This window comes from Kickxella alabastrina, assembly GCF_025024165.1.
Source record: "Kickxella alabastrina strain RSA 675 chromosome Unknown BX661scaffold_4, whole genome shotgun sequence".
In the NCBI taxonomy this organism is placed as follows: Eukaryota; Fungi; Kickxellomycota; class Kickxellomycetes; order Kickxellales; family Kickxellaceae; genus Kickxella; species Kickxella alabastrina.
This window is the reverse complement of record NW_026251475.1, coordinates 565,716-586,931: the sequence shown is the minus strand read 5'-3', so window position 1 is coordinate 586,931 and position 21,216 is coordinate 565,716. Positions and strand designations below refer to the sequence as shown.

General features: G+C 48.6%; 10 protein-coding genes across 10 annotated transcripts; 4 read left to right on the top strand and 6 right to left on the bottom strand.

Moving 5' to 3' along the window:
* Positions 1-83: 83 nt before the first annotated feature.
* On the bottom strand, positions 84-1,597 carry BX661DRAFT_196636 (uncharacterized protein; the record flags this gene model as incomplete). Its single annotated transcript, XM_051538061.1, has 2 exons — positions 84-364; positions 1,051-1,597. 2 exons carry the CDS (start codon positions 1,595-1,597, stop codon positions 84-86), a joined length of 828 nt encoding a protein of 275 aa, XP_051393827.1.
* Positions 1,598-1,852: 255 nt separating this feature from the next.
* BX661DRAFT_196635 (uncharacterized protein) lies at positions 1,853-2,377 on the bottom strand (the record flags this gene model as incomplete). Its single annotated transcript, XM_051538060.1, has 1 exon — positions 1,853-2,377. The coding sequence occupies one exon, from the start codon at positions 2,375-2,377 to the stop codon at positions 1,853-1,855; it is 525 nt and encodes a 174-aa protein (XP_051393826.1).
* Positions 2,378-5,557: 3,180 nt separating this feature from the next.
* Positions 5,558-5,872, bottom strand: BX661DRAFT_178387 (uncharacterized protein). The gene has a single exon (XM_051534905.1). It carries the CDS (start codon positions 5,849-5,851, stop codon positions 5,594-5,596), a length of 258 nt encoding a protein of 85 aa, XP_051393825.1. The 5' UTR covers positions 5,852-5,872; the 3' UTR covers positions 5,558-5,593.
* An 8-nt stretch (positions 5,873-5,880) lies between these two features.
* BX661DRAFT_169276 (uncharacterized protein) lies at positions 5,881-6,426 on the bottom strand (the record flags this gene model as incomplete). The annotated part of the gene is made up of 1 exon (XM_051533504.1): positions 5,881-6,426. The coding sequence occupies one exon, from the start codon at positions 6,424-6,426 to the stop codon at positions 5,881-5,883; it is 546 nt and encodes a 181-aa protein (XP_051393824.1).
* A 4,100-nt stretch (positions 6,427-10,526) lies between these two features.
* Positions 10,527-12,093, top strand: BX661DRAFT_178385 (uncharacterized protein). The gene has a single exon (XM_051534904.1). The coding sequence runs from the start codon at positions 10,664-10,666 to the stop codon at positions 11,840-11,842; it is 1,179 nt and encodes a 392-aa protein (XP_051393823.1). The 5' UTR covers positions 10,527-10,663; the 3' UTR covers positions 11,843-12,093.
* BX661DRAFT_178384 (scamp family-domain-containing protein) lies at positions 12,094-13,403 on the top strand. The gene has a single exon (XM_051534903.1). It carries the CDS (start codon positions 12,265-12,267, stop codon positions 13,360-13,362), a length of 1,098 nt encoding a protein of 365 aa, XP_051393822.1. The 5' UTR covers positions 12,094-12,264; the 3' UTR covers positions 13,363-13,403.
* Positions 13,404-16,797, bottom strand: BX661DRAFT_178383 (neutral alpha-glucosidase AB). The gene has a single exon (XM_051534902.1). It carries the CDS (start codon positions 16,371-16,373, stop codon positions 13,503-13,505), a length of 2,871 nt encoding a protein of 956 aa, XP_051393821.1. The 5' UTR covers positions 16,374-16,797; the 3' UTR covers positions 13,404-13,502.
* Positions 16,798-18,073, top strand: BX661DRAFT_178382 (cytokine-induced anti-apoptosis inhibitor 1, Fe-S biogenesis-domain-containing protein). The gene has a single exon (XM_051534901.1). It carries the CDS (start codon positions 16,923-16,925, stop codon positions 17,964-17,966), a length of 1,044 nt encoding a protein of 347 aa, XP_051393820.1. The 5' UTR covers positions 16,798-16,922; the 3' UTR covers positions 17,967-18,073.
* Positions 18,074-18,886, bottom strand: BX661DRAFT_178380 (cyanate lyase C-terminal domain-containing protein). The gene is made up of 2 exons (XM_051534900.1): positions 18,704-18,886; positions 18,074-18,591 (listed from the first exon to the last, which is right to left on the bottom strand). The coding sequence occupies exons 1-2, from the start codon at positions 18,772-18,774 to the stop codon at positions 18,201-18,203; spliced, it is 462 nt and encodes a 153-aa protein (XP_051393819.1). The 5' UTR covers positions 18,775-18,886; the 3' UTR covers positions 18,074-18,200.
* A 341-nt stretch (positions 18,887-19,227) lies between these two features.
* BX661DRAFT_178377 (uncharacterized protein) lies at positions 19,228-21,129 on the top strand. The gene is made up of 2 exons (XM_051534899.1): positions 19,228-19,693; positions 20,151-21,129. Exons 1-2 carry the CDS (start codon positions 19,609-19,611, stop codon positions 20,897-20,899), a joined length of 834 nt encoding a protein of 277 aa, XP_051393818.1. The 5' UTR covers positions 19,228-19,608; the 3' UTR covers positions 20,900-21,129.
* Positions 21,130-21,216: the final 87 nt, after the last annotated feature.

Here is a 21,216-nt window from a genome sequence, read left to right as displayed (position 1 = left end):
AAAATATTAGAAATAGAAATAGAATTGGCAATTCAGAAATGAAAATGGCTTTCAATTAATTCGGTTGCAAAGGCTGCGTTCGGTCAAACGAGGCTGAAGTCGCGGTGCGAGCTGTCACTACCATCTGCCACCGCCCCACCCGCCACCGCCACCGCCCCATCCGCCACCGCCATGCCATCCGCCACCGCCATGCCATCCGCCACCGCGCCATCCACCACCACCTCCGCGCCATCCACCACCGCGCCATCCGCCACCGCGCCATCCGCCACCGCGCCATCCACCACCGCCCCATCCGCCGTGCCGTCTGGCTTCGGGATCAGCGGCAGCCTCCGGTTCAGCGTTTGCATTTGCAGTTGGGTCGGCGCTTGCGTTGGGCAGGCCAAAAGCAGTGGCTGCTACCAGGGCAAAAAGTATAATAATTTTTTGCATGAACAAATTGTAGTGCAACTAGTAAATATAAAAAGTATTGAAAGAGGGTGAGAGTACTGTGTAGGATAATATATATTGCTTAAGTAGCACAGGTGTTCAACTGTAATAGGTGGGAGACGCACAGCCGTATTATATATATACTTTTTTGGCGGCTGAATGCAATTTTGCACATAGCAGTTTGAAATGTAGCAATTTAAAGCTTGTACAAAATTCATAAATAATTATTAACTTACACACTGTTCAACGCCTATTCAGCTTGTACATCGAAACTACATTCAGACACATGCTGATGTCACAGAAAAAACATGTGTGCTTGAATTCTCAGCAGGATTGATCAATGGGATAAAACACAATATAAAACACGCTCATTAAAAATCAGCAGCTGATTACTCAGTTTCCAGCAAAAACATTACATATCTGAGCACGTATCAGACCATCGACACAGGTGGGGCAAATAAAGCTGAATCCGACATCAAGTGGATGATAACAAAAGGCAATATATTAATCTTTGGCATTACAACCAAATATTTCTTTTTAACTAGGCTTATTGTTGTCAAATATGGTTTCGCTGTGGTTCTGAAACAAAACAGACTCTGTTTTGGGCAGCTGCATTGCGCCAACTAGCAACGTCCAGGGTATCTTGGTGAAGCACAGCAAAAATGCCCTTCAGAGGCGAGGTCTTTCCATCAGCGACTGTCCCCTCATCCTTGGTGGCGACTGGGCGGTATTGGCACTTGAGACCGATTTCCTGCAGACTCTTGAGGACCTCCTTGAGGTGCATGTGGTGGAGGTTGCACTGCTCACCCAAAAGTTGCTTGATGCACTGCTGGCACTCCTCGTTGTCCTCGATGTACTCCTCGGCCTTCTCCTCCTTGACTGCCTTCTGCTTCTTGGACTTGATGGTGAGCTTCTTGAATGGTGCGGCAGTGGGCATGACGAAGGCAGGTGGTGGTGCTACCTTGACCTGGCGCTTGATCAGATGCTTGGGCGTCTCGATCCCCTGGAAGTAGTTGGTGCTGCTGACAATCTGCAGGGCAAACTCCTCCAGTGAGTCCAGTGATGCGGCCTGCTGGTGAAACTGTGAAAATACAGTCAGGTGGGCTATCAGCTTAATCAGCTGCTGCAAGCAGCACACAAGATCAGAGACATTGGCATTTGATGCTGACATGGTGTGGGCAGCCTGCATAATGTGGGCAACCAGCAAGGCAAGCTCATCGGCCAATGACCGTGTGGGGGGCAGTATGTGGCCAGGGCATGCAACAATTCGCAGCCCTCACCCATGGCACGCACACTCATGGTCGGCTAGAGCACAGTCAAACTGCTTGGCCTGATTCTACATGAGCTTGGTGGCAATGGGCTGCCACATGCACAGAGACGGCAAGTACAGAAAACCATCAAACAAGTGGCTGCCCAGGCTGTGGTATCACTGCTGCATGAGATTGGTGATCAGGGGCTGCAGCGGGGCATTGTTGGCCGAGCGTGTGCAGCCATTGAGCGACAAGTTGAGTCTTGTGAACAGCAGCATCCACAGAAAGTTATTGCTGACCACTGCGCCGCGCACATGCAAATATAACTGCTTGCATGCAGTGTGGTCTGTCCCCAAACTGCCTGAAATATCTACCATCTGCGCAATGTCATTCCAAGTAGTTGGCTTGACAATGTCTGCAATAACATTTGCTGGCGCTGACTGTGCAGCAGTTGCACTCGATAGAGCAGCAATGGATGCCAACAACAACGACTCAGTGGGCAGAGTCTGGGCAGAGCACAAGATAGCAGCATGCATGAGGCCCTGGTCCTTGCAGCTGGCCATTGCATAGAGCATGGCCAGGACCTTGACAACAGCCCCACGCATTGCAGGGTCACTTTCAGGGACCTTGGCCAGGGCCACAGCAACGTCATTTGGCCTGGGCTCCAGTACACACGACTCGTGGTCAGACACCATAACCATGTGCACCAGTGCTCAAGCCTTTGTGATATGCAAAGCGCCCAAGACAAGTCCATCAACAGAAGACTCCAAAAGCACCCGATTCATACTGCTAACTTTGCCATTAACCAGCACCAGCAATGCCAGGGTGGGCTGCAAGTTTTCAAAGGCCAGGGCAAGTTCATTCGCGATGCCACGTTCTTAGGACAGAAGATGCTGCCTATGAAAGCGCTGCCGGCGAGTCTGCTGTTCCGGTAAAGTAGAGCACAATTTTTTGGTTGGTTCATAAAAAGCGAATATAAAAATTAAATAGGAAAAATAAAATAAAAATAATGCTCAATAGAAGGAGTGATAATTATATTCTGGTCTTTTGTTTTGTTTTGTTTTGTTTTGTATTGTTTGCTTTGCTTGAATAAGCTAGTTCCGTCAAATTTGCTCGGTATGTATAGTAATTGGCTCACCGATTCTCGTTTATTGCATTATGCAAAGTAACTATGGGGTAGAGAGAAAATATATTTGTTGAGATGTAAAACAATTAAGAAACAAAAACTAAAGTTGATGAATGGGGCTGATTGTCTACCGTATCGCCTTGCCCGTCATCGACTCTATTGCATATCTGGTTACATGACACTATAACTAAAGTTATTCTAGGAGCGGCATGGTTGGGATTTCTCCAGACTTGGGTCTAATTTGCCGGCGGCGGAAGTGTCCACAAGGGGCGTTAGTAAATTAAACTCGAGCACTCGATCTGCCAGCTAGAGCGGCAATTGTGGCCAGATAGCTAGTGTGCATACCTGCTGTCCTCATTGCTGTTTATCTACGGCCACTTCGGCAGGCATAAAAGTGCGAAAATAAACTTGGATTGTTTTGTTTGTCCACACCCAGAAAATAAAAGATTGTGAATGAAAAAACACTTGCACTCGCACTTGCACTTGCACTTGCAAGCCAGCCTACTTTTTTGTTTCACAACTTTTCTATTTTATTCAGACAAATATATTTATATTATATAGCAGCGCATATCGCCAGACGGACGCACACCGGCGCATAGAGCAGTTACCAAAGCACACACAGGCTCGCCCTCTATTTCTATTTTGACTTTTTATACCTCAGCATTTTTGGCGGCAGTGTGTTAGGCGCAGTGCAGAGATGGTGTTTAAAACTTGATGGATGGTGCATAGGTAGAAGATTTTGTCTAAACTACTTGCACTATTCGACAATAAATGTTTGTCCTCAAGACAGAAAAGCTAATATAAATTTATGTAAACATTCTGGGGCCCACTGTATGTTCTATTTTAATTACCTATTGTTTATTACAAATAATCTTTTGACAGTATATATACTTTTTAACATCTCAATTGGGTTACTTTCGATTAAGATGGGCATGAGGCATGTTTGGACACCTTACTGTCAGCATTCTTTATCGCCATGCAGTGAATATATTATTTTAATTATTTATCCACACGGACAGCTACAGAACCTCGACGTTTTGCCAAACAGCCAGATAAAGGATCATAAAATAGTTATTTGCAAAGCATTTTAGACCCCCGTTGACACATCTCGCCAACCCATTTGAGCTTAGTCATTGTGTGATACAAGAAGATGCGGCTTGTCCCCGGTGATTGATTAATAAATCAATAACCAGTTAATTCCCTACTTGGATATGCGGGAATTCATATGCACATATAAATACTAATGAATATGAACAGTAGAGGGCGTTCATCCTTTAACCTTCTTTTAGTTAATTCTTAACGAATACTTTTTATCATAACACAACCTTTGTTTGTTTTTTATTACTCGTGGTAAAGAAGACAATAACCGCAAAGAACATTGGCCGCTACTCAAAAATATCGATGTACAAACTGCTCAAGTCCATTCTAATGTCTAACGTATGGCACGTATTATTATGCTTTTCCAACTAAAATGACTCTTGCTACTTTTGCTGCCTAATTGCTAGCGCCTTTGCCCTGCCTGTGATTTAGTTGGGATGTGTCAATTGTGCCGTCATGGTGATGGTAGTCTGTCATTTGCAGGCACTGTAGCATGTGTTTGTATTCCAACGGCCTACTACAATGGACTTTCAATTTGTTGTTTTTTGCAGTCTTTTACTAAAGTGCGTCAAATTGACCAGTGGCAAATATTTTGCTGTCCGACATTCTGATTGTTGCTGTCCAAACTTGTTGGAAATGTGCTGCGACAATCCTGCTGTGCCAATCTATATTTTCTATGATGTTGTTACAATGTGTTAGAATAAAAAGCATTTAAGATAAACTAAAAGAAAGCTAAGGGATAAACAACCTCCACTGTTTATATTCATTGGTATTTATATGTGCATATGAATTCCCGCATATCCAAGTAGGGAATTAACTGGTTATTGATTTATTAATCAATCACCGGGGACAAGCCGCAAGAATCACCAAAAAACCACTCTTGTTGATTACTGCAGAGCCTCTAACACTTAATACAACAGTTTCCATAGTGCCCTGGGACAATAATGTCATATTTTTATTAGTTTGCACGCAGAGATAAGGCTGGTACAGGAGCTCTTGGACCAGCAAGACGTACAACACAAAAACAACAAGTCTGACATAGTGCACCTATCCACCTATGTGTGACCATGCTGATATTTTGGGTGATAGGCCATAGCTGTGTCCCAGGTAACGGAAAAGCAGACCATTTAGCCAAGCATGCGCGCACATCAACCTAATTCATTGGCACATCAGATTTTCACCGCCGCTGGAAGCACACCAGTTCAAACGCTTTGTGTACAGCCATATTTTTAATAGTTTAAGCTTTCTCAAACATGTGTGCCCACAAACAATTATAAAAAATTGGTCCTTTTTACATTTTAAGGTAGAGTATATTTTTCTATTTTTTGCTTTTACCCATTTTTCTTTTCGTTTAAAATAATTTCAGCATTACAAAATTCGATATTTAATTAAAATTGTTCAAAAGTAAGAAATAAAATTTTATTAAGAGAATATTGACAAAAAAGCTAAGCTGCAAAAAACAACTGAACAAGTGCACTCCAACCAATTTTCAAAGCTACATGTGTCTGCTAGATGTGTGCTATCACACGAAACTCTGCTTGGTCAAATGACCCTGTCTAAAGCAGAAAACACCTTTAGTCTCAAATGTCTCATTGGCGCTGACTCATCCATCAAACACATACAAGACTACTAAATGGCGGTCGCTCCCAACAGGCTATGGAGTCTGTCACTGGTGTCGGGTTCGGAGACAAGATCAGGAAAGCTTTCTTCTGATAGAGCACCTCACCGGCCACTTCAGGGACAGCGAACGAGTGGAGCAGACGGCATTTATCAGTAGTATGTATGATGAGGCAGCCAGCGCCTCTAAATACATCAAAGAAAAGGCGAATTGAACAATAAACAGGGATATAGAAACAGGCAGAAAAACATGCACAGCATTACTTGTAGCAAACAATATACAGCAAAGAACCTTGGTTGTAGCAGCATCGAGTTCAAAAGTCAACTGTAGCATTACCTATTCTTGAATCAATAATGGCTGAGTTACAAACTGGCGATAATATCATCCAGTTCCATGGCTTGCTCAGCATAATAGCTGGCATTTTCAGCATCCCGCTTGGCATCTTCAGCAGCATAGAAAGCAAAAAGGGCATCGAGCTCGTTATCGGACTCATCAGTGAGCTCAGTATTGTATCCTTCACAATCTGATGGGTCCAATCCTGCTATTTCCGCGAGATAGGATCTATAGCTGCGTCTGGCAGTCGGAATTGCATTAGCGGCGGCGGCATAATCGGCATCATCTGTGGGGGCAGAATAATCGGCATCATCAGGAGAATTAGCGTCGACGCCATTATCAGTATCATCGGCGGTGGCGGCAAAAATACCACCAGGCATAGTGGAAATGGCATTGGCCTTTGGTGCTGTGGCCAAACGATAAAGGTAAATAACAATAAAAGTAAACACAAATACAGAAATGAGGATAATTGGTATAGCCAGCTCCTCCCAGTTGACGTTACAAATCTCAAATGAGGGCAGCTTGGTGGATGCCGTTGGTGGGGGAGGCGGGAGAGGAAAAGTAATAGTAAGCATTTTGAATAATTTATAATAATACGAAAGATAGTTGAGAGAAAAAAAGAATTGAATCGTGAGCAGGCGTCAGTTTGTCGCATTTTAAATGTTCTCAATTCGCTTAGTTCTCGCTGTCCTTGCTGCTTTTGCCGTTATATTCATCCTCTCCGCTTTTTTGTTTTCGGCTCTATTTTTAATATGGATACATACATTTGTTTCCTGGCGGCTTTTCATATTTTAAAATGTAATCAAACCTATGCATTTTTCAAATTCAACCCGAGTTGACCATTGTTCTATTGCGCGTGATTATGATTTTTGGCTTGTTTTTACCAAATTACCGAAAATTTCCATATTCTCTTTATTGCCACTTTTTCTACAAATTAAATACAATTTTTAAAGACTGCCATTTTATCTACACATAGTGTAAAAATTCCGGGCAAAAAGGCCTTCTATGTGCTTTTTACACATGTTTTTTGGGTATTTTTCATACTAAAAAAGCAGAAAAAAGCAATCAAAATGAAAAACTGACATTTTTTTGCATCGACACAGTGGTATCCGAATATGCAATCCAAAGTATGGCCCATTTGGCATTCTCTCCCTTGAGTCAGAATCCACTGGCCCACACAATAAAGTGATATCAGCAGTGGATATTTATAAGCTGCTCAAAGCTGTAGCGTCGCTGTGCGAACAAAAGTTTAATGGCTGCCAAAAGGAAAGCGCGACCTTTCATGAATATTCCGACAAAAATATGAGTGCATCTCTAAAGTAATAAAAGCGCAAGCTGGGCCAGTCAGTCTTTTTTAAAAAGGTTGTAATGCTCTTTGCTATCCTTTAAGCAGCGCTACGCTTTCCAGAGTACGGGTAACTGGTATAGGAGCAGACAGTGAGACTGCATAAAACGCATGCAGGCAAAGCCCAAAAAGCCTACATTCCAACACCAGCATGCAGAGGCATGCATTGCTTAGATGTGTTAAGTAAATAATCCAACAATGAAATATATGCAGAATAGGGCTTCACCCCCATGGTGCGTTGGCAGTGACGTGAACATTTTTGAGGACGGGGGATAATTGCATCATCAGGGGAGGGGGTGGTAGAAAACCCTCTGGTTTCTAACAGGGATTGTAAAACAGATTCTGTACGGCGCTTTTTTGCGCATAAATTACTATCATCCGAACAAACAAAAAAGCGCCATCTGGCACGAGTATACCACCCCATCAGGCTAAAAATACAAGTCGCCAGCACTCTACCCAGTCCAGAGTGCCAACAGAAAAGTTAGAGCTGCGATGGCTTGTAAAGTCAGCGGCATCTAAGACAAAAGTCGTATGATTATTCATGGTATTGCATGTTCCCAAAATGCAAATGGTCTGCAGCCTCTCGCAGTGGTTTGACGCCCAACACCTCTAGCGAGGATGCAGGTGCGTTTTAATTTCCTTTTATATTCCTAACACCAACACACGGTGTAACTGCGCATCGACATGCCCTGTAAAGTGTATAAAATTACGAGGCCTGGAAATCCTGCAGGCTGGGATTTACCTTGGCTTTTCACTTAGCTCGATTGCGGCATGCAGTGGGCAGGCAAGGTGTCGAAGTATTTAGACGCCATTAAATGCTGTCATATTGCCAAATTCGATATGGATTGCCCTTGGCATATATGAAAATGATTGGCAGATATCATATTAAATAATGGCCGAGCGATGATGGGCGTCTTTTTGGCGAAATTAATAAAGCGATCGCATATATCTGAATATTTTATGACTGCGTTTGCGTTTGTTATTATGCCGTTAAGCGCAAGGCACAGCGCTGGCCCAAACAAGCAACCAACATGTGCAACAGAAAAACGCTGCAGGCTTGCGAAGCATTGCCTTTTTGGCAATTGTTCATTTACGCATGCCGGGGAAGAAAAACTGATGGCGCTTTTTTCTCTTTTTATGCTTCTTTCGAATAAGGAGGACAATGAAAAAGGCAATTTTCCGACTGTGATCCGACAATGTCCATTGCCCCTTGTCCTTTGTTTTTATTTGACAGTGCCAAGAGATTGCGTTTATAATGCCTCCGGCTGAACTAGGGCAAGCAATAAAAATAATGCACGGATGCGCCCTTGGATTAAAGCTGGCGGAAGCTCGGAAGTGTGTTTATGCATCCGGACATGACCAAAAACAAATCTAAACAAAAAATGAACAAAGCTATGGCGTAATGAAAAACAGAAACATGCTTCTGCAGCCCTCACCCACTCAACAAAGCCGCAAAAAATACCAAACATTGATGACAAAAAAAGCACGCTCGCGATGTTTGAGAGCAACATGGCCAGCCATCATTTTTAAGCTTTTTTAGACGTGCAATGACGTGCGCCAATCCAAAAAAGTCAATACAATGCTTTTTTGTCGACACCCAATGCACAGGGCCTAAAGCGGACCCACAGCAAAATAAAATCACAGAGATGGCATTTTCACTTTCCAGTCCAAAAATAGCTAGGCATCAGGAAAAATTAAAGCCGACCATCGTGGCATGACTAACGCTCCCATTTGCCTTGGAAAAAAGCCTCGAGGCTTCAATGTAAGAAACCACGAATAGCCATACTTTGGACTAAGCCACTTTGCCTGTAATGCAAAACTAGACAAAACCCTGTGACAATCAACAATTTGTGAGTGGTTCTATAAAAAAACACAATTTCGAGCAGTTTTCAGCTGGATTAAGCCGCTGGCCAGAAAATTTGCAGTTTGTGTGTTGAATTTTTGCATTTGTAGCAAACAAATAGTCAGGTTAAAAAACACATTATTCACATTGGTCTGGCCTGTATGAGACATAACGGACAACATAAATAATGCCCAGCCGTTTACTTGGGACTGCCAGCAAGCACCCATGCTGGTCAGCTGTATTTGCGGCTCATGCGCTTGCCCATTTCATATTTTTAGATTTTGACAAACCCTTAAATTATAATTGCCGCTGAGCAGCTTTAATGGTCATTAGATGCACGCGCGCATTAGCCCTTGCGCCATGACTGGCTCACTGGGTTTTTGCAAGCAATAATATATGTGAATATACTGAATCGGTGTTTGTATCTGATGATTTAGTAATCAAAATTACAATCGCCATGCAACCTTGGCTGACTGGCAAGAATTGATTTGAAAATTGAGATATATTGTTTAGTAAAGTGGACTGGTACTTTTTTATTTGCTAAAAATATGCATGTTTGCGTGTGTATAATGATTGTGCGCGTATAATTTTACAAGCACGCTGCGACATTCTACTTTGCATTTAGTAAAGTTGGTTTAGTCATATTTCAAGGTTTGTAGTCACAGTTGGCTGTATTTGTGACATAATTGCAGCTTGACATGCCATCAGCGGTCAATTGGCATGCACTTTGGTCTATTTTTATACTTCTATGCACATTCAGTTTTCTGAAAAATGCCTGTTTTAATAACTAAATAACTATGTGGCTAATAATATCAAATGTATATACTTTTATGCCACATTTTTCGGACCTGTCTTCTTTAAGCAGAGCACTACAAGCGGTTTCTGGCAATTTCCATACAACCAGCCAAAAAGTATTGGCATTGTCATGAAAATTAACAGCAATTGATGCAAGGTACAATAATAACTTTTTGTTTGGCAAGATCCACCTGTAATCACATGTTGCCGCTGTCTGTCAAAGTGCGCCAGCAATGATTGCCTGCAAACCTGGTGTGCCGATAGTGGGACAATAAGCCGCTATGGCAACAAGAAAAAGGGTGTAAAATTATTCCCAAGCAGTGTGTCGATGTATTGAAGGATATTGACAGGTACTACGCTGCAGCGTCGCTTTCCAAGATCACCTTGGATGCAGGTCGCAGGAAAGTTTAGAACAACGATGTGCTTGATAGTTTGACCTTTTGTCTTGATCTTGTAGAACACATGAAAGTTAAGGGATGAACCATCCATTCACTCTCGTCTTGGATTCGGTCTTGACTGCGGTTTTGGTTGAAAAATAGACAATGGCTAAATATGTGACAAACAGATATGCTTTGCTAATTAAATATATTTCTTGATCCGCTGAAGCGATTACAGCCATAAATTAATTTTCAATTGTTAAATTAAAGCGCTACGCGTCAAATTCACAGTGTAGCTTTACATTCTCCGTTTTCGCGTTGCTTCTTATACTCACGTTTTTTCTGTTTTCTAAATTTTGTCTCTTCGAAATTCCCATCTCAATTCACATTGTTTTTAATAAAATTATAAATAATTGGTCGTAAAAGCCTTTATAAACTTTTGAAATTTGGCAATGTCTGAACTAATTCCCAGCGAGCTCAAAGTGACCGATTTGCGCAAAGAGTTGGTGGCCAGGAATTTGCCAACAAACGGGTTGAAAAAGGACTTGGTCCAGCGGCTGGAAGAATCACTTGGCATTTCGGGAGAGAGAGTATCGGGTTCACAACTTGGCACGGACGACCAAATAGACCTGCTGCCTGCCGATGAGCAGGACGAGGTGGACGAGGAAACAGCCGAGCATGTTCTGGAGGGCCCGATCGATGCCATGGAGACAGGGGAGGCAGAGGAAAATGGGCTGAAAAGGAATAATGACTGGGGCTCCAATGCTCCAGTTGCGCATGCGGATTTGAATGCGGATGCGGGTGCGGATGCGGATGCGGACGACCAGATGGACACTTCTGGGCAGCAGCACTTACAGGCTGGCAGCGGCGTCCTGGACTCAATGTACATCAAGAACTTGGAGCGGCCGCTGACCGTGTATAGAATCAAAGAGCTTTTGGGTAAGCACGGGTCCGTAGACGATGTCTGGCTCAATGCCATCAAGACCCGCGGGTACGCGAGATTCACATCGGCCGAGGAGGCTCAGGCGGCTTTTGCGAGTATCAACGGAACGCGGTTCCCTCCCGAGCACGGCAAGATTCTGGAGTGCGGCTTGGTCACCAAAGAGCGCATGCAGGGGCTGATCGGCGATGAGGAGGCCATGAGCGAGACTGTTCTCAGCAACGATTTGGTCGTAATTCCTGTGGATGGTGGTAACTGCGGCGTTGCGCTGGTGAATGTCAATGCCAATGCCAAAGGCCGCGGCAAGGGTGCAGCTAAGAAGCAGAAGGCTGACGCGGCGCCCGAGCCGCGCGCTGAAAGAGAGGTCAAGGTAGCCGAGAGGACGGCAAACATTGTCGCTGCTGCTGCGACCGCCGCCGCCAACGAGGCCCGCGACGCCGCCAAGGACTCGGCTATGGATGTCGACGGAGACCGCAGGCGCGACAGCCTGAAGGAGCGCGAGCCGCAGAAAGAGGGCCGCCGTAACGATCGCAAGCCCGTGAAGGTCGATGACGACGAGTTCACCCGGAAGACAGTATGCCAGCCCCCGATCTCATACAGGCCGCTGACCGACGACGAAGTCGCTGCGAAAAAGGCTGCTGCTGCTGCTGCTGCTGCTCCTCATGCGGGTGCCCACGACGGATCCGCATAAGCGAGACATCCCCCCTTGTATACAGCCAACGCTGACGAGGCATGTCGTTATACTATACTGGAGGAATGGATGGGCCAGCGATATGCCAGGCTTTTGTGCATGCGGGGTTTCTACGCACTCTTTCGGGTTTTGGGCATGCGGCTTTTTGTGCAAAAGAACAAAATCAGGCCGCCAAGGAAAAGTGGCTTTCCCCCAAATAAAGCCAGCTGGTGGGATGAGGGCGCCAAAGTCATTCTTCTTCTCCGTAAAGCTCTTTATTTTGTGTTTGCTCCTCCTCATCGTTAATATCAGTTTAAATCCAATTTTTATTATTTCTCATTGGTCTCAGGCCGTACATTTGAAGCAAGCAAGCCAAAAATATAAGGCAATTGGACGCATTTCGGCCGATACACACAGCCACCCACACACCCACTCACATACTAATGTCGCGCAATCCGTTTGACGACCACGGCAGCAGCGACCCGTTTGCCGACGACCCCTTTGGCGATTCGGGCACAGCTTCGGCTTTCCACAGCGCAGGGGCGGGCAGGCAGCTGATGGCTGACGACGACGAGGACGCGGTCCCGCTCCACTCGATTCAGGACAGCGACACCAGGGGCGGCCTGTTTTCGACGGGCGGCGGCGGGCGGCACGGCGCGTACTCGCCCATCGGCGCTGGCGCAGACACGCTCGGCGGATACAGCGAGCGCAGCGCGTACTCTGACGCCAAGTACGGCGCTGACGACGGCAGCTATCTCAAGGCAGACGGCGGCGCGCTCGACAGCCGCGACGCCGACTTGAGGCGGCGGGAGGCAGCGCTGGAAGCGCGCGAGCGCGAGCTACGCGAACGCGAGGCGCACGTGCAGGCGCTGGCGTCCGGCACGCGGCCGGCGCTGAACTTTCCGCCGCTCTACCCGATCATGTACCATAACATCGACGGCGAAGTGCCGATCGGCGACCGGCGCACAGTGCGCACGCTGTTCTACTCATGGCTGGCGCTAGAGGCTATGCTGGTGTTCAACAGCGTGGCGTGCCTGATCGTCATGATCTCGGGCGGCGCCGACGTGTCCAACGCGGGCGCCAGCTTTGGCTCAAGCTTCATTTACCTGTTCACGATCACAGCCGGGAGCTTCTTTCTGTGGTACCGGCCGGTGTACAACGCGTACATGAAGGACTCGAGCATGTTCTTCTACCTCTTTTTTGTCTTCAACGGCTTCCACATTCTTTTCGACGCGTACATGGCTGTGGGCGTGCCGGGCGCCGGGTCGGCCGGCATGATTGTCATGCTGCAGTGCCTGTCGAGCGGCAAGATCGCTGCCACTGCGCTGTGCGGCATCTCGTTCTCGCTGTGGGTGCTGCACCTGCTAGCGTCACTGTTCATGTACAAGAAGGTGCGCTCGCACTACTCTGCGCGCGGCCACACCTTCTCCGAAGCCAAGCAGCAGGCCTACCAGGGCTTCGCCCAGAGCGGCGCTGGCCAGGCCGCCGTCGGCACCGCCGCCAGCGCGTACATGAGCTCGAACACGAGGAGCTACGTGTAGGGCTCTGCAGCCGCACCCCCGCCCAATGTGCACATATTCGTTTATATATATATTTATTTTTCCTATTACTTTCGCGTGCGCCAAATACACAGTACATGCAAACACCAGCATTGCGCCATTCACTCGCGCCAAAGCCCGCCTCAGCTCAGAGCAATCTCCCAGTCGCTGCCAATGCGCACAGCCGGGTCGCGAATGATGCACTCCGAGTCGGCGACCGCCCCGCCGTAGTTCAGCTCGATCTCGCGCGCCTCGCCATTCTCTGTGACCGTGGCCTTGGCCAGCGGGTTGCGCATGCCGACAACAACAACGCGCTCGACGCGCACCGCAGCCATCTTCTGCAAAAAGGCCTGGTGCGCCGCCGTGTCCTTGGTCAGCGCCGACGCGCGCGACGTGAGCCTGCCACCCGCAAACACCAGCTCGCGCTCGATGAACGCGCCGCTCTGGTAGTCGTACGACTCGCCGTCGTCGACGTACAGCCGCCCGCTCGCGGTGCCCGTGCGGCTGACGTAGACGTACAGGGTGAACGGGTCGCGCTTCATCAGCGCCGACGAGCTGCGGTGCCGCTCGCGCGTGGGGACGATCGATCCGCCGCGCGCAAAGACCAGTGTCGTTGAGAGATCGGAGTGGAACTGGCGCTTGAGGGGGCCCAGGTACGTCGTGTGTGTCTTAATGTCATACCAGTTCTCCTGCGTGGGGAAGCGCACGTCGATGGCCTGGTTAGTGTTGGCGTCGGTGGCCGGAACCACCATGATCGACGACCCCACCATGAACGAGTCCTGCGTGGCGAACAGGCTTGCATCCTTAGGGAACTCCATCCACATCGGCCGCACCAGCGGCATGCCTGTGAGGCTGGCCTCGCGGAACAGCGTGTACCAGAACGGCAGAAGCCGGTAGCGCTCGCGGATCGCGTCGCGGATGTGCGTCAGGTACGGCTCGCCAAGGAGCCACGGCTCGCGTCGCTTGGTGTCGATGTGCGCGTGCGCGCGGAAGAACGGGTACCAGATGCCCAGCTGGTACCAGCGCGTCAGCAGCTCCTGGTCGGGGTTGCCAAAGAACCCGCCGACGTCGGCTCCGACAAAGTGCATGCCGGCGACGTTGTTGCTGAGAACCATCGGGATTGACGCCTGCAGGTGGCTCCAGTCGGCCGTGTTATCGCCCGTCCAAATGGCGCCGTAGCGCTGCGAGCCGGCAAAGTAAGCGCGCGAGAGAACGAATGGGCGCGTGGCCGGCGACTCACGAGTGCGCAGCCCGTCGGCCGTGGCCTTCTGGTACAACATGCCGAATATGTTGTGCACGTCGCGGTGCTCCCACCCGCCGTAATGCTTGAGGTCCTTCTCCATTGTGATTTCGGGCCCGTTGAAGATCGACGGCTCGTTCATATCGTTCCACACAAACAGGTCTGTGGTCGACTGGTTGTACTTGTCCAGGTGGAACTGCTCGCTGATCCACTTGCACGCCTCAGGGTTGAAGTAGTCGACCCAATTGGAGTCGCCCGGCCAGCACCAGCCCTGGTAGTTCTCAGTGCCCTCTTTGTTCTTGACAAAGTAGCCGCCATCGTTGGCCTCCTTCCAGACGCGATACTCGCTGTCGCGCTTGATGTGCGGGTCGACCACGTTCACCAGCTTGTGGCCGCCGCGCGCGAGCTCCTCCTGCATGGCCACCGGGTCGGGGAACTTTGTGCTGTCCCACGTGAAGTAGCGCTTTCCATCAGTGTGCTCAATGTCGAGCCAGATGACATCGTACGGGATCTGGTGCTCCTGGAGCTTGGCGCTGACCGCCAGCACGTCCTCCTGGTCGATGTAGTTCCAGCGACACTGGTGGTAGCCCAGCGAAAAGTCGCGCGGCAGAGGTGTTTGCTCGACGAGCTCTGCATACTGGCGGTACACATCGGCTGCAGTCGCGCCCGGCAGCATAAACACGTCCATGACGCCCGACTCGCTGACCCAGTGCGTGTTGACCGTGGGCCGCTGGCCGGCGCCGCTGCGGCCAAACAGGCTGCCGAACGTGCTGCTCTTCTCGCGCGTGACGTCGATCCACGTCTCGGCTGCGTTCATCCAGAAGACGCCGACTGTGGCCTCGGCGCTGTGTGCGAGCATAAATGGGATGGACCCATACAGCGCCATCGGGTTGTCAAGCTCGTACTCAAAGACATCCAAATTGTACATGCGGTAGGGCTGGTCGTAAGCGTCCTTGCCGCCACCGCGTGTGTCCTTGAGCGACAGCGGCGATGAGTGCTCGGGGATGCCGTAGACGTGCTCAAACCCGTTAAAGTTGATGTCCAGGCCAAAAGATTCGGGCCCGTTGGGCTTGGAGTCTGTCCAGCTCTTGAATGACTCCTCCCATCCGCCGGCAACGTCGTCGAGCTCGCCGTCGGCTGGCTTCTGGCGCAGGTGCTCAAAGTGGAAGAACCCCTTTGTATTGAGCTGGATCGCAGGCTTTCCATCGACCAAATACTCGAGAGACCACGGTCTTTCGTTCATGCGGACACTAAAGGACGAGTTCCCGTTAACATAGTTGACAGTGTGTGTGGCCAGCCCGTTTGCCGCCTCGGATACCAGCCTGATGCTGTCTGGAGACGCGTACGGCAGTGCCGAACCCTCATCGCGCAGAACGTATTTCTGTGTTTCATCGAAGCGTGGCTTCATTGGGGTCTCCTCCTGCGCCCTAACGCGCACAATGCCGCTCTCCAAGAAGGACAGCTCAAACTTTAATGGAACCTTGTCCGTACCGTGCTGCACCGATGCCGTTAGCGTGTGTCCATCCAGGCGCACGCTGTTTTCGAGAACCGAGTATGGTGAGGAGTTTGCCGGCGCCGAGCTGCTCTTGCCCAGTGCTTGGGTCTCCTTGACCATGGTGTCTGCAAATACGCGGTGGCGGTTGCAGAAGGCCGACTGCTCGCAGGTCTTGAAGTCTTCGCGCTTGACTGCCAAACACACTTGCGCGAGCAGAGAGGTCGCTGCAAGGTAGAGCAAGGCGACAGACCGCGCACGCGACTTTGGCTTGGTGTTCATCGCGCTGGCGAACTTCTGAATTTGAAAGCTGTGTGATTGGTCAATATGCGACGGGCTCGACAATGATGCACGAGTGCTGGAGAAAGTGTGCAAATGAGATGAATGAAATGAGCACGAAAAAAACGATTCAAATTCAACTTTAAAGAGGTAAAAATTATATTGCAAGCTATGCGTGCTGCTGACGTGACGTGAATATTTGAATGCGCATTATTGGCAGTCTGCCCGTTTGAACTGGTTTTTATCCAGGCGCAGCAGCCGCCAAACGGTTCTGAACCAAACTGAGTTGAACTGGGCAGAGCTGGTTTTTCGACCAATCAGGCTGTGAGCATTTCCGAAGATGCCTTTCCCCAAAGCCTGTTGGTATTTGTCATCTGCACATCTCTTTGACTGATCTATTTTTTCTTTGCCATTTATGCTGCCTCGATGCCAAACTATTTTTTTTCTGTTTTTTTCCTTTACAATTTTATCCCTCATTATTTTGACGCATTTCTAATAATTATCTGCACTGCACTGCACTAAAATAAAATAACAAACAGCAAACAGCTCACAATGTCAACAATACACACAGCCGAGTCTGGGCAGACCGTTCTGCTCGTTGCGCGGGCCAGCTCGGAGGCACACAACCTCGACTCACTTCAGAAGCTTCGCGATGCCCTGCTGGCGCAGGTGGGTAGTGGCGGAAAGGTCGACTTTGAGCAGGTCGATCGCATCGAAGATGGCACTGCAAACCTTACCAGTGCCCAGTACGATCGGATCATTGCAGGCCCGGTCGCGCCACACATCGTTGAACACAGCAGCAAGGTTCTGGGCAACCTACTTCTGGCGCTCAAGCCCTCTGGAAAACTCGAGCTTAGCGAGCTGATCCTGGGTGAATCGGCCAACTTGGATGCGTCACCGGTCACTCGCTCTCAAAATGGGCTTGTGCAGCAGCTCAAGTTTGCCGGGTTTGTCGATGCGGAGGTCGACTGTCGCGAGGAGGTCCCCGAGTCCGTGCTCCAGGAGCTGGCATCAAACTCCTGGAAGATCGCCGACCCCAGCTCGTTTGTCTCGCAGGCTGCCGGCCACATTCTGACAGCCTCAGTATCGGCGAAAAAGCCGGCGTACAATGTCGGAGCGGCGAGCGCACTTCTGTCCTTTGGCAAGAAGAGCATCAACAAGGGCGCGTCCCTGGGTGGCGCCGAAGAGATGCCCAAGCCGAAGAAAGTGTGGATGCTCAACGTCGATTCGGATGACGAGGCCGAAATCGAGGACCAGGACGACCTGCTGGAGGAAGAGGATCTCGTCAAGCCAGATGCCGCGGCCCTTGCGCGGCCAGATGGAGAAAAGCCCAAGCGCAAGGCATGCAAGAACTGCACCTGCGGCCTAGCTGACGGCCTGGAAGTCGATGAGAGCATGGGCTGCAAGCCAACACAGGCAGTCAAGAAGGTTGCAAAGCCCGTGGACCTGGTCAATGTCAAGTCGTCCTGCGGAAACTGCAGCTTGGGTGACGCCTTCCGGTGCTCGTCTTGCCCATACCTCGGCATGCCGTCGTTCAAGCCTGGAGAGAAGGTCACTTTGGGCGGAAGCATGCTCCACGACGACTTTATGCCATGAGCCAAGCAACACAAATAAAAACCACACCACTCACACCCTGTGTCTGTAGTGTCCTTGATTTTGATTTTTTCTTTGAATATACAATATTTTCGGCATGCTTCAATTTCATTTTCTCTCTGCTTCATCTTTTTCTCGTCCTAGAATATATATATTATATATTTTAAAAACAGAAAAGCATTCGCGTAGTAGTTGCAGACAGTATTCCCACGACTGGCCCTGTGCCCTCCCCCCTGACTACCAGCTCTTGTACAACGTGTACTTGGACTCGAGAATGAGTCTAACGTTGTCGTCCCTGCCTCTGGGAACTTTCTCCACGCGTACCTTCATGTCAGGCACGCTGACCGCGCCATCGCCCATTTTCTCGACGACAACCGAGCGGATGGCTGGCCCGTACAGTGCAATAGCCTCCTGGAATGGGTATATCACCGGGTCTGTGGCACTGGATATATTTACTTCGCGCAACGGAGGGCCAGCCGTTCGAAAGTCGTCCTCCAGCGTCTGTGGCGACAGATTGAGCATGTCGGCGAGCGCATGAATGTCCTTGAGCGTCGGCGTTGCACGCCCGTAGAACAGTGCCGCTGTCCACACCTCGTCATGCGACAGGTGCTCCGCAATCTGGGCAAATCTATAGTTACAAAAGTGCCAGCAGCCCAGCAGAAATGACATTTTGTTAAGCAAACAGGGTCGTTTGCGTGTACTCTTTTGTTTTGTTCTGGTTTTGAAATGACTGTGCTTACGAGAGCTTGCGGCGCGACTTTTCGTGGAGCAGCTTGGAGCAGGCAGGAGGCAGCGAGTCAATGTTGTTCATGGCTTTTTTGTAGACAAAATGGAGCAGGGTGTGAATACAATATGACTGCAATACAGCTCAGTACAATAAAAGAGAAAATATTCAAATGCAGTCTTCAGGAGAAGAAAAGGGGAGCCGCATTTTATGCTGTCTTCTTTTGTTTCTGGCAAGCAATGCCTGACGTATGCCCACTGCTTGATGGCTCTCCACAATGCAAGTGTGATCCCTTGCTTGGAACAAGAAGCCAGAATACCACACAGTAATTTCAAACTTTTCAAACAATACTCTATTCACACGCATATGATTTATGCGTCAATCGCATATTTTGGACACATGCAATTACTTGAATAATTTTAGGGTTTATTGATTTATTTCTCTATTGATTTATTTATTCTGGGTGCCATTGAGGGGAAGAAAGCTGCGCACATACAAAAGGGGCACGGCACGCTGAGGAGGTCAATGGGCTGCTGCAACAATTTTTTTGACCGTCTTTGCCGCCTGCCATTTCGCTTCTATTTTTGGATTGGCATCGCTGGAACGAAACGACGAAATAGAGTCGAAAAAGGACAGCAAGGATCTGCGCTTTGTTTTTCTCGTTGACTAGAGTAAAAATAACATTTTTCCCCTCTCAGGCAAACTGCAAGGCCATGTCGCTTAGGACGAGAGAGAAAAAGCTTTCACTTTGTCCTTTTTCATTTGTCAATTTTCTGTTACTATTTTTTACACTATTATAGCAGTATATTTGTTGACTTGGCCACTGCCATTAATTGCGTCCTTTTTGCTTACTGTATCCACTACACTGCCCACCATTTTCGTAAACAAGACAGCATCGGCATAGCATAAAAGCGGGGTCAAATGCGAGGGTTCACATTGCACAGGCTTTCCGTCACAGTGGCGCTGGCGCTTTTCTGCCTTGCCAGCATCTCGTCGGCTCAAAATGGTAAGCTTTTTTTAAAAATTCGTTTTGTGCTCGGTTTCTTGATTGCTGTTTTGTTCGGATACTCCCTTTCTTTCCGGGTGGGATATTGTTTTTTACTTGCTCCGCTTGCAAACTCGCCTTTGACTCTACGGTTAGCTATTGCGCCAGAAAAAAGGTGTATGAGGGGGCTGTACCGAGCTCATTTTACGCAGTGCTGCCTCTTCTTTTTTTGAACACGGTTCGGGGTTCTGGCCTGCGGCATTTGTGCAGCCGAATATTCAAACATCCAGATGGAAAAAGTGCGCTTTATTTTTATCCTCATCGCATTGATCGCGTGTCTCTTCTACCCTGCACCCTGGATATTCCGGCAGTTCTATTTAAAGCAAAAACATATACCTCAAACTACCGCTGTCTGTTACTAACACGCCGTCTGACTGGCCCCCTTCTTCTACCTGGAATGTTTTTCACTTTGCAATAGACAAAGATACATCGTCGACACCAACGCCGACAAGATCGCTGACCAGAACCAGCAACACTGAATCGCCCGAAGCATCGGCTACACGCAAGGATGACTCTGATGTAGCCAGCGACAAAAACGAAGAGAGTGACCTGGATAACGAAGTATCTGATGACCCCGAGCCCACAAATCACAATGACGATGACAACAACCCGACCCAAAGTTTTGACGAGAGCTACGACGTGACGGGTATAGTTGGTGCGTTTTCGTGGAAAACACCCGATGTCGTTTCCGTTCCGACGCCCATGTTTGTAATTGGCGAAAAGATTACGCTTGGCTGGACCTACACCAACGATACTCTACGCCCACCAGCAAAGGTTTCCATCTGCGGCAAGTTCCCCAGCGACAGCGGGAAATCCACTAGCCGGGCGGCAATCTGCGACTGGACCATTGCAGTCAACGTCTCTGGCGAGGGAAAGAAGTTTATTTGGGACACGGTCACCGATGGCGCAAAGGGAATTGCATTTTCTGAGGACACTGGGTACAAACTTTACATTTATGACAGCGACCACGATGTGTCCGACAACACACCTGGTGCCGGCCGAGTCATGCCGCTCATGTTTTGGTTCAACATGTACAATTCGCGGTACAATATGACCAACCAGGGTGTCCCTATGGGCTACGATCCAAGTGCGGCGCCGAACATTGCTGTTCATCTGTGGACCGTACTCGGAGCGGTTGCCTTGGGAGTTCTGGGCATGCTGGTGTAAAAAAAAGACCGAAAATAAAATAAATGCAATACAATGTCAGCGAGAGGGCCTTCTTCATTCAATATAATACATCTCTCACTTTATTCACTCTTCATATTCACGTTGCTCATATTTTTTATAAATAACACTGGATCATGTCTCTGTTTTTGATGCACAATCTGGCGAATGAGTCTTGAAATCAAAAAGAGTACAGCCAGACAACACGCAGTTGTATGCATGTCATATTCTGGACTGATATGTTAATTTTTATATTATCCAAATTCAAATCCAAATACAATCTAAATTGGGACGAGACGCCACATCTGCGTCACTCAATG